General features: G+C 39.7%; 1 protein-coding gene across 1 annotated transcript in view; it reads right to left on the bottom strand.

Annotated features, from left to right (window-relative positions):
* Positions 1-4419: 4419 nt before the first annotated feature.
* The window catches only part of LOC125286139, a 30874-nt gene continuing 22766 nt past the window's right edge, over positions 4420-12527 (bottom strand). The window contains exons 4-12 of the mRNA XM_048230906.1: positions 12055-12354; positions 11691-11816; positions 10999-11032; positions 10877-10899; positions 10288-10315; positions 10026-10078; positions 9825-9849; positions 9583-9623; positions 4420-4818 (exon numbers count right to left, since the gene is read on the bottom strand). Coding sequence (XP_048086863.1) covers positions 4715-4818; positions 9583-9623; positions 9825-9849; positions 10026-10078; positions 10288-10315; positions 10877-10899; positions 10999-11032; positions 11691-11816; positions 12055-12354 — 734 coding nt within the window. The 3' untranslated portion in view covers positions 4420-4714. The remainder of the gene's footprint in view (positions 4819-9582; positions 9624-9824; positions 9850-10025; positions 10079-10287; positions 10316-10876; positions 10900-10998; positions 11033-11690; positions 11817-12054; positions 12355-12527) is intronic.

Here is a 12527-nt window from a genome sequence, read left to right as displayed (position 1 = left end):
TATCCTGGATGAATTTAGCCTTGACTAAAACAACTGTATTTGTTTAAAAATATGGTGTAATACTCTTTTGAAAGAAGGATATGCAGCTTTCAAGTGACAAAACATGCAAATTCCTTAATTCACATTAAAGTTGTTGGACATGAAAGTCCACATGGTCTACAAATGAACAACAACGTGACGACAAAAGTGATGACGAGCCCTCAACTGGGCAACTCCGTTAGCAAAATCTTCCCCTAGTTTCCCACCTCTTATTCCCACATGAGGTAACGTGAATGATGATGTTTTCACTGGGAAAAAAGTTTTTCCCATGGACCTACGTGGACTGACACACTCAATCTGTGACAAGGAAGTCTATAGTCAAGCATACAAAGCATCATACAAAGCAGTCAATACGTAATGTCTATTCTAAACTTACACATTTACGCAATTAGGCTATTCTCTGCCAAGCAAGGTTGTGTTCTTTAGCAGACAATCTTTTTTTGTTATTACAGCTCTCTCCTCATAAGCCTCGAGGAGAACTTGCTGCTCTGCCTCTGAAAAATATGGTGCTCTTCATTTTGACTCTCAATAGATGATGTCTTTATAAAATCGCCATGAATGCGCACAACTGTAGGTTAACAAACACAGGGTTGATTGAACTAATTCATAACAGGTGTTTTGGAACCGACAGCCTGGATTTAGTTCTCACAGGTTTAGACAACCTAGAGTTTACAGTTTATCTCAGTGTTATCTCAGTGTTAAACCTCCTTTCTGGAATATCCCCTCAACTATCATGGTTCAAATGGTTACTACTATGTTGGACAGTTTCGGGAAACCGTCGTTAGTTAGAAGTCGGTTAGTTGAATGATGCATCGTTCAATGCTAACTATCGTAGATGTCCTGCACAGGCTCTCCAGTGTGGTCATAATATATAACATTATTGTCAAGGCTGTGGAAAGAGGATATATAAAAGGATCAGGATTGTTGTGTTATTTTAGCAGGATGTTTCTAATGTAAAAAAGGTTTCTATGTAAAAATAATTTACATATAAAGTACATCTCCTTACGTGTAAGCTGTTGATCCTGTGTTGACTGTGGGAAAAGTAAAGAAAAGAAAACAAATAAAACAGATGAGCTAATTGTATCAGTAAATAATAAATATTTACATTTCAAAAGCTTATTAGGATATCTAGTTATGAAGTCAGCCAAAGTCCTAAGTCAAAGCCATGCTAACATATTAGAAACACTCACTTGCATATCACGCAGCATCCACTTTCTGAAACCTGACCACAGTGCTGCTTGCATTGCACTCTTCCAGCACACATACACATGCAAGTATGCACTATTATATTCTTTTAAACAATATGTTTTTAATTCTTATATTGTTTACTATTTCTACTATTTATTCTTATTATTGCTGGAACAATGTGCCCTTGCTGTTGTAACAAGTACATTTCCCCGGTGTAGGATTAAATAAAGTCTTATCTTATCTTTTAAGACCACCCTAACTGAGAAATTAGGTCTCATCTTGATGAGACGATAATTAATTCAATACTTACATTTTTTGTAGATTTTTCTATAGGCAATGTAACATATCCCCAGCAATGCCAACAGAGACGCAATCAAGAGCAGAATCGACTGAATGGATGACAGTTTATATGTATTCCAGTCATCTGGAGCTAGGAGATAAAAGCAATCCTCTTCACATAACTGTCAATCAATTTTAACCAGTTTTAACAAACTGGTACTGTATATGTACACATAGTAACTGTACCTGGCAGGGATTTAATCTCAGATTGAACCTGGATGGATATGGAATCTTTGCCCGTTGAATTCACCTCACTGTATGGAATTTTCTTATAGTCATAAACACAGCTGTAATTGCCTGAGTCTCGTGATGTAACATTAGTGAGAGTAAATATAGCATCAACACCATCACTCAGTCGCTCCATTTGAACACCAACACCATTCTTGCAAAGGTACATATGGAGGCTCTCAGGGGAATTTCCACCAGATACACCGCACTTCAAAGTCACATCTCCCCCCTCAATTGGGCTTTCAGTTGACGCAAAAACTTGTGCAGGCTTGAAAGTGTAAAGCTCTAAAAACAAATAATAATACACAGTGATATTATTAAAAATGACAAATAACCACACAGATGTCAATTTACAGGTAAACAATAACATTACATTGGAAATAAATTGAAGGTTTAGGTGTACTCAAATGTAAATACCTGTCTGACAATACAGGTCAGAAATCCATGTCACTAGTGGGATGAAAAATAACATGAGATTGCTGAACACCAACAATTGATTTATTTTCATCTTTTTGTCTCAACTCTATATATCTTATTGATTAAATTTAGAAGCACACTAGATACATGTATGTTTAGGTATCTACATATGCATTTGGGTGTAATGAGATTCATAGTGGTAGATTTATACATTTAATGAAAAGAAATACTGTTTTACAATCAAAGAGCCTCACTTAAAAAAAGACAAAATAACACTCATTTCCTTAGATACACTCACATGTAAGGATGAGATGTAGCTCCATTGCAATTAATACCTATATGCCAAGTTGATATGATCATGTGATTCTGGAACACCACAGCTGACACAAACTCCTTTCAGATATCTGTCCAATTGAACAGAAGACTTTGTGAACAAACCTGTCAAGTTATCTTGTTGTTTATCTCTTCCCCAGATAGTCGTATATTGGAGCTCCTCAGTAAGTTGCAGGCAGTCAACGTCCATGGGCTGTAGTATATGTGTGAGGTAGTGGACTACGTGCTTCTGTCCATGTCTTATGAGTCAAAGAAGCAAGCAGGAACTATTTTTTAACCACCACACCAAACCACGTCCTCCAACTGTCACTCTTAAATAATTATATAAAAACAATTACAATGACAAATATTATACAAATATTCTAAAACATTATACTTGTTAACCACAAGTATAAGTATAAGTATAAGTATATATACTCTTTTGATCCCATGAGGTGAAGCACACACTAATCCCGGCGCAGTGAGCTGCCTGCTACAGCGGCGCTCGGGGAACAGTGAGGGGTTAGGTGCCTTGCTCAAGGGCACTTCAGCCGTGGATGTGGGCATGGGAGAGCAGTGAGGGGTTAGGTGCCTTGCTCAAGGGCACTTCAGCCGTGGATGTGGGCATGGGAGAGCAGTGAGGGGTTAGGTGCCTTGCTCAAGGGCACTTCAGCCGTGGATGTGGGCATGGGAGAGCAGTGCTCAACCCCGAGGGGCCTGCTCCTGTGCCCGCAGCCCAGTCTGCTCGCAGCCAAGTCCGCTCCTGTGCCCGCAGCCGAGTCGCCCGACGCCACGCCTGCAGCCCAGTCGCCCAATGCCACGCCTGCAGCCCAGCCTCTGCCTGTCTGTCCTGCCTCGCCTGGGTCTGACTGTCCGGCCCCGCCTCTGCCCGAGCCCTTCTCTGTCCCCGTTTCACCTGTGTTGTCTGTTCTCATTTCACCTGTGGTCTCCCATCCTACCTGTTCCCATCTCTGTTCCCATCACCATGCCCATCTATGTCCCTGTCTGTGTCTCTTTCCCTGTCACCATCCTAGTTACAGTCCTCGTTACAGTCCCTGTCACCGTCTTTGTTCCTGTCTCTTCCCCTGGTGAGTTTGTCGAGTCGAAACAAGGTATTACAATTTGTTACACTGTAGTTGAGAAAATTCATATTGGTATGAATCAATTTTGTAGTTGTTTTTGCTTACCCCAACACGGAGTGACCTTAAGGGAAACTCAGAAGGATTTCGGAGTTAAAATGGCTGGATTTCCTCTTTAACAGACTCAAAAGGTCTGTACAATATGAACATGAGTCCTTCACGTGACAAAACAATGCATTTTCTACTGATTAGCTGTGAAGAAACCCTTTGAATTCAAAGTTTGTAGCCTCAGTTTCCATTAGTCGCTTCCAGGAAAGCTCAAGAAAGTCTGTTGTCGAGCTCATGCCGGCTTTGCAATGGAAACTTGTTTATTTCCCCTCAAAAATAGGTAATTGACCACTGTAATGGTTATGACCATATAATGACTATGTAACTACTGTACATGGAAACGGTCCAAATGATGCCTAAGCTTGCACATTACTGAAAGCTAGCTCGTGCTGAAGTATCGTGGGAATTCAGTTGCTGCAGGAAAAGGCAAACAGAGTAGTGTGCAGATGTGGCAGTACAAACTTTGAATTTAGATGGTTTCTTCACAGCTAATTAGTAGAAAATGCATCGTTTTGTCACGTAAGGACTCTGTAAGATCCATGTAAAAATCAGCCGGATTTCTCAAGATTATATTCGAGGCTACACTTGAAACATTCAAGGCAGAAATGGCCTGGCAATGTGAATGACAGTCTTCATACTATGAATCAGGATGCTATTGAATTCCTTAATATGCATTCTCTAACAAAAATGATGATAATTCAGATGTATATGATGTGTTCAAAGTTTTAAATGTTTAACTTTTATTTGTCATACATTTGATATACAGGAGTACAGGAGTATTCAAATAGCTGTCACATGTTCTCTCTCCTTCTTCCTTTAAATGTATATGATACAATATAGCCATAGTACATAGAGGGACATTTAGGATAAAGACATCAAACACAATATACACTTCTACAATGACCACCATAAAACCTCTTCACCAGTATCACATTTACATTACAGAGTTAGATAGTTTCTGTTTGCGTTGAGCATTCTGAGAGAGAAAGAATAACGGGATATTGTCACGGATGACCGACCAAGGCGTATACATCTGTTTCTCCTTTGGGTTTTTTAGTTTTTCCTTTCTTGTTTACTTTGCAATATGTTGGGTCTTCTGCCACCTGGTCTACAAATGGGAACATAAATGTATGAGAAGATTCATTTGCACATGGTATATATTTCAAGTGGGTCTGTGTATGATTTGGTCCGTGTATGATTCGTTCATTTTATATTCAACTGAGAATCCAAAATGAAAAAAAAAAGACTGGTTATTTCATTGTTTCTTTATGAGTGTGATACAAACAAACAAATAACATGTTGTTTGTCAGACTTTTATGGTCAGATCAAAAGTAGAACATTTAAAAAAACAGACTCAGGGCCTAAACTGATTTTGATATTTCATTTTTCCAATTTCTGTGACCTGGAAGTCAATCTGACATATTTAGTGACTTTTGGCCATCCCTAGGGATACTAGGGATACGCTTGCCAGCATCGTTCAACAAGTACATTGATCAAAGGATAGTGCTACAACTTCATTTAGCAGCAGAGCAAATAATTCAAATCGAGCATAGCATAGGCCTACAAGTTAGAAAAGCCTATTCGTTTAGACCAGGGGTGTCAAACTTATAGTAGGTAGTAGGCCGGATTTGTAGGAATGAGACCTCCTGGAGGGCGATCATTGTCATGGTCATTATGATTTTTCCCCATGGGTATTCGAGTGTTATTTGATGATATCACTTATGAGCAAACAAGTACAAATAATGTACTGCTGTTCTTTCTCTCCTGAAATGCCCTACTTCCATGTTCCACTTCTTCTTCTTTCCTGAGGATGGTTTGTAGTGCTAGGTTTAATCAATTTATCATATTTCTTTAATCAATTTATTGAAGTCTGATTTAACACTGCAAAACAGAAGCAGCAGCTGGCAATGGAAGTCAACAAATAATTTCTGGGTAAATCTGTCGGATTGACTTCCAGGTCACAGAAATCGGAAAAAATAAATATCAAAATCATATTTGGCCTTCGTTCCGTGTATCATTCGTTCATTTGATATTCAATTGAGAATCAAAAACGAAAAAAAAAAAAAATGACTTGTTATTTCATTATTTGTTTATGAATGTGATACAAACAGACAAATAACACGTTGTTTTCCAGGCTTTTGATTTTATGGTCAGATCAAAAGTATAACGTTTAAAAAATGGCTTCAGGGCCGAAACTGATTTTGATATTTATTTGTTCCGATTTCTGTGACCTGGAAGTCTATCCAAGTCACTTTTTTGGTCTAGACCTGTCAGTGCTCAGTGTTGCCAATTTAGTGACTTTGTTGCTAGATTTAGCGACTAATTTTGGCCATCCCATAGCGACAGAAAATATTGTATAACAACTATAGCGAGAAATTGGGCGACTTGCGCAACGATGGCAAACTCGGTTTTGTTGAATCGACAGAAAATCATCTCCCTTATCATGCCTGTTTCGTTTATGAACATCGAGTTCGCCCAAAGCGTTGCCCCATGATTATAGAAGTAATGACTGGCCTAGGCTATGTAGTATCAGCCCATGTTAGGGAAGTAGGCCTAGATGTTAGATCTATCAGCTCAGATCGTCATTTGTCGCCAACGTCATTGGAAGGCAGCCAGCTGCCATAGCCTTCTGGTGAGATTACACCAAAGACAGTAGCTATGACAGGTGTAACCTCACACCAGAACGCTTAAGTTATGGTCAACAAAATTACTTTTAATTTCTCATTTGCTTTAACTGGAATCAAACCTTTTTGATTATGAAAACCTGGTACCCTTACACCTACTCACTGGTGAGGTATTAATCTGAAATCTGACAAACTGAAAATGAGGGGCAACCAAACCAAGCAATTATCAATTTACATGAAACCCAAATCATGACAGTATTAACACAAAATCAAATAAGCCCCTTTCTTAGTTCACCTTTAGGCTATAGTTCCGTATTCACTAGGTCTTAACAATTCCCTTCAACAGGCATTTAGATTTAGTAAACCCCCTTCAATTACACATCATAACATCAACAGCACATAACACATTGTAATACACTTGTAAGCACCACAACACGTGATTCAGTATCACAAAAGTCCCTCCCAATAAGTTCAATGCTTTGGCATGACTCAATTCCCGCTGTCAACGACTGTTGTCACTTATAGTTAAATGTTCGCTCAGTGTCAGACAGGATGGTCACTTAAAAGTGTTCCACAAGAAAAGTATTAGCCAGTTCACGGGGTGAACGTCTATTCGTGCCAGTAACTGGAGTGGAGAGTCTCATGTGGCAGGGAATACTCACAGACCACACCGTTGGTGCCGCGGGAGTGAGAGAGGGGAGGGGAGGGGAGAGAGTGAGCTTGACGAACAAGCGCTGGCTTCTCTTGCAAGCTGACGTGATGAAACGTCCCACGTTGATCTAGAAAGACGACGAAACTAACACTTTGTTCTCTAAACTAATTTAACTTCACAATAGGATAACTAGTGAGGCAATTCCACCTCACACTACGACGTCATACACTTTCCGAACGGCAACAACGCAAAGTTGATTGAAGTGTAGACTTGTTCTTCTCCGTGACACAACCGTTCCAGGTATCCTTCGTCCGCAACCGGAACACAATGACACTACTTTGAACTGAACTTAAAGATACTTTACTTAATACTTAACTTAATGCAACTCGATAGAGTACCTTCACTTTTGTCTAACGTGTGTAGTCCACGGAGGCTGCCATCTTCTCTCTCACTCGTTCGCGCTCCTTCTCCAAGTCCCTCCCTCTCCATACTCCCCATTGGACGGCACAACAACCTTTACAGCCACTGATTGGTTTACTGTCAATCCACGTCCTAGGCTGCTATTGAATATAGTTCTTCACAGGGGAGGGTTGACACGTCAAGACAGCGGTGTACAGAATAATTATCCATAGTCTGAGGCACCCTTACACAGGGAAACTAGGGACACACATCGTTCAACAAGCACATTGATCAAAGGAAAGAGGGGCTACAACTTCATTCACAAACAGAGCAAATAATTCAAATCGAGCCATCCAATTACGTTCACCATCTAAAAAAGACGCGCAAGTCAACACTGCTCTGAGAGCTCAAGAATCAGTCAAATCGCGAACAGGCGGCAGCTCCGTTTAAATGCGTTCATATTCCACTTTTTATGTCATAGACATTGCATGCCTATGGAAGGAAAGGCTTTGCAGTAGTTCAGTTTGTGTTTTAAGTTATGCGACGCACCGTTGCTGTGTTCATGCCGTTTTGCGCAAGTTTAAAATGTTTAGCCGACTGTGTAATTTGCCATTTTTGTTCAATAAGTTCTACTTTTCATGTCATGAATGTAACATGCCTATGATAAGGCTTTGCAGTTGTACAATATGGTCAATCTTTTGTCTCAATTGTGTTTTTATGTGACTCGCCGAAGCTAGGCCTACATCCATGCATTGTTTTGCTCCAGTTTAAAATGTTTCTGCCTAATTTGTCAGCTGTGATCAAATGCGTTCAATAAATTCCACTCCACGTATGGTGTATCTCATCTAGGCTTCTCTTAGGCTATGTTCAATCAAATTGGCTTTGCCCACCCTTTTCTTTCTGTGCCCACCCATTTGAACATGTCTGGCTACGCTACTGAATCGAGCATAGGAGTAGAAAAACCTATTCGTTTAGACTGCCGACTGAGGGGAAAAAAAGAGATTCTGTTGCTCTGTCCTAGTGGTCATTTAAATATAGATCTTTAGGTTAAATTGTGTGTGGTAAAGTTATAATCGGACTGGTAGGCCTAGAAGCAGCAGCTGGCAATGGAAGTCCGGGTCAGAGCAATCGGAAAAAATAAATATCAAAATCAGTTTTGGGCCTGAGGCCGTTTTTTAAACCTCTAAATTGAATATCAAATGAACAAATGATACACGGACCACCTTCAGGCCATTTTTTAAATGTTCTACTTTTGACCTGGCCAGGAAAACAAAAGTCTGACAAAACAAAGCGTTATTTGTTTGTTTGTATCACATTCATAAACAAATAATGAAATAAGTCCTTTTTTCATTTTGGATTCTCAATTGAATATCAAATGAATGAATCATACACAGACCCAAGTTACTTCACAGCTTTTGTTGTGAATGTGTTAACATGTTTTTTTTTTTGTTGTTTTTTTTTTTTTTTAAGTGCAGTTTTATGCCTTCATGCATTCACTCTGTTAAGGTTACTATTAGTAGTTGTATACTGAAAAAGGTGCATGTCTTCGGTTGCAGCTTTGCTATGTATTTGAATTTCCACTGAGAAAGTGGAAAGTTCTCACCGACATGCATGCACTATGTATAGCAAGCCCATGCACAGTGTGCACCTACAACACACTGTCAGTTGAGCTAAGCTAAGATACCTATTGAGCCTCATCCATTCTGCTAGACCACAGCCACTCACAACTGTCTCATGATGCTGGAGGCTCATCTGTTGTGGTAGACCACAGCTACTGAGGACTGTCTTGTAAGCCTGTAAGCTTGCCTATTTATTAATGTAGCAGAATAGATGGCTGAGAAACATGTCACCCAAATCAGGAGCAACGGTTTTAGTGCTATAGTTCACCACGAAAACACACACACGCACACACACAAATGCACACACACATGCACACACACATGCACACACACACACTTATACACACATGCACACAGAAAGACACATACACACACACATGCACACACAAAGACACACAATAATGTCACTTGTGTAGTCCTTAAAACCACACACTATTACCAGTTCAGCTGAACTCGAGTGGTCTTCCACTCTCATCTACGCCTCATCAGCCCACATGTGTATAGGAAAGTCATAAAAGTAAGAGAGAGAAAAACTGTTGACTTTTGGTCACATCAAACTAGATGTGGAGGGACCTTACCTTGATTTTGTACCATGATATACACAGTGTCAATGGTACTACTACAGAGAGAAACAGGTACCATTAGGTGACATCCTTTTCAACACTTTCAATATAATATAATATACCGTAATATAATATAATATACCATAATATAATATAATATAATATAATATAATATAATAAACTGTAATTTCAAACAAATCTATCTGATAGGCAATGTGCTAACTGATTAAGAATGAATAAATCAGTTGTTAAAGTACCTGATGGCAGCAGCTGTGTTTTGACCTGTGAGTGAATAAGGGATTGCAGTTAAGTTCTAAAACAGAACACCCAAGATGGCGGACTCACAGACACAGAGATGTGGAAAAGCACTACAGAAACAAACATGACTGTGTTTAGCCATATGACAAGATCACGACAAGACATTGATGAACTACAGGAAACAGTGAAGATGCAGCTACCTTGAAGGTCTGATATTGAGGCGTATCCTGTAATTTCCTCATATGTTGCCATGCTGTCGAGCACAAATGGATTATTTGCATATGCATGTTCAACACAGACAGTGTACACTAAACAAAGCCAATACAGCCATGTGTATATTTGTGCTATTTGGAGAGTGTGAAGTTGTGAAATACCAAAGTGACATTACTGTAACCCACAAGGTTAAATGACCTCCACCTCCCCAACACACACCAAACCTCCTCAACAATCACTCTCACTTACCTTTGATGTTGTTGTTCAGTTCCTCCTGCTGTTTAAAGTTCAAAGAGAAAACACAAAACATGTGTAAGAGCATGGGGTTAAAGCAACCCAGTCTCACTCCCTACTCGTCAAAGGTCTGACGCATGGTCACTTGTCAGACAACTGTCAGACATGGTCGACTGTCAGACAACGCTATCTGCTTCGAGTAGGACTGAGGAGTGTACTGTGCTGTACTGAGGACTGTACGGTCCTACCTAATAGGCCTACTCGAAGCAGATAACGTTGTCTGACAGTCAAGTGGGTTAATGCACGTATTTCCAGAACAGGTCTGCAACTTTCAGGCAGTTCTGAGTTCGAATCTAGGCAGGAGCAGAGCCTTTTATAATGAGCGCATACGGGGAGTAAAACGACTGTTGCACGCTGTTACAACTGTAGGCTACACACCTACATACAACTGTAGGCTACATCACCTTTGATGGACATTTATTTCCTTTCGTCTATATTTGACGATGAGGGATTAACATGAATGTCTATCTGACGGACCCCCACGTCGGAAAACAACGCAGAAGGTACACCTTTCAATCACTTAAGCAACAAATGAGAAACTAACCTGGCATATGACCCTGAGTCCCACTAGAAAAGAGGATGAGGGATATTCCATGTGGTAAATATCAACATGTATTAAAGCTGTGTTGTTCTTTAATTAATATTTAATTAATATTAAAAGTGTACCCTTGTCTCTGTCGTCCTCTGTCTGACCATATCACTGCAACAGACAACAGTCGTGTTAGTAATGTTTCACAAACCTCTTATTTAAGGAACACATGTACTTTTTTAGAAGTTAGCTTATTTTTAGGTCTGCCCCAAAGTTAAATAAGAGGATACATATCCTTTTTTTCTTGGTGCATGCAGTAACCCAATCTGACAGCATATGCCTTGCCTATAGCATAATGCACTGGAAGTGGGTTACACCTGTTCACCTAGCTATAGCATTAGTTATAGTTGTTGAACACACAGAGAAGTTAGACTAGTTAGCCTAGCTATAGCATTAGTTATAGTTATTGAACACACAGAGAAGTTAGCCTAGTTAGCCTAGCTATAGCATTAGTTATAGTTATTGAACACACAGAGAAGAAAAGGGTGTGTGTCCTCTTATCTAGCTCTGGAGTAGACGGCATATAATCACATTTCCCAAAACATTGATGTGTTCCTTTAAGTTCATACATTCAGACAACTGCTCCATTACTGCACTCCATCAATATGTCGCCCATCAAAAAACAATCTTTGAATTTCCAGCAATCAAATCACCAAAAGCATGGCAGCATCCAATAGAGAAAATGTTCTTATTGCAATGTAGTCAAGTAATGAGAATTTATTGATTATTAAATGTGTTTATTTAACAACAGTCGGTCCCTCATACTCACAGCGTTTCAGGCAATCCCTTTTCTGATATCCTAAGAGTGCTGCTAGGACCAGCAGAAAGATCACTGTCATGGCTGCAAGGCCTGCTGAGGATCCTGATCCACTGGACTCCCGAGAAACATCTGGGTCTGTGAAGTTAAGCAAGAGTAGAAAGTCCTTTATTTTGTTCAGATGTCCTTGGGCTTGTCCAGGTGTGTCAAGCTACTTACATAAATTAATATAAAAGTGTGAAAATGTCAAAGTTAAATGTACCGTTAAAAAAATGTAAAAGTGTCAACAATGTTTTTCTTTTTTTTTGCATTCAGTAAGATAGGTGGTGAAAGCAGACAAGAGACAATAGACATGTATATAATAGCAACCTCTTACCATAGACTGTGAGGAGGAAAGAGTTTGCTGCTGGGTTTGAACGACATTGTGGAGTAGCCATTTTAGCTGCTGAATATACACAACTGTAGTCACCTGACACATTGATTTCCACAGTGAAAAACCCTCCACCTATTATTGGAAACATCCGGATCCCTCGTCCATCCTTGCAAAGGTACATGTGGAATTGACCAGACTTATGTTTAGGATTCTCAATGGAACAGGTGATTTGTAGAGAGTCTCTTTTGAATACTGTAGTCTGTACTGTAGGAGAAATATGTGCTGGATGGCATAGCTCTTGACCTTTGTTGGGATTGCAGACCATATGAACACTCTGGTTAGACAGTCCACTCATAACATTTTATTGGTTGAAAATGCATAACTACATGGTTTATTTCAAATAAATGGTGAGTTATGTGCATGGACACAAAGCTACCATAAACAGGAAACACGGTTGTTTCCACCCTCATATGCAA

This window comes from Alosa alosa, chromosome 21 (genome assembly GCF_017589495.1).
Source record: "Alosa alosa isolate M-15738 ecotype Scorff River chromosome 21, AALO_Geno_1.1, whole genome shotgun sequence".
NCBI lineage: Eukaryota > Metazoa > Chordata > Actinopteri > Clupeiformes > Clupeidae > Alosa > Alosa alosa.
The sequence above is the reverse complement of the archived record's forward strand: the minus strand, read 5'-3'. Positions and strand labels throughout refer to the sequence as shown.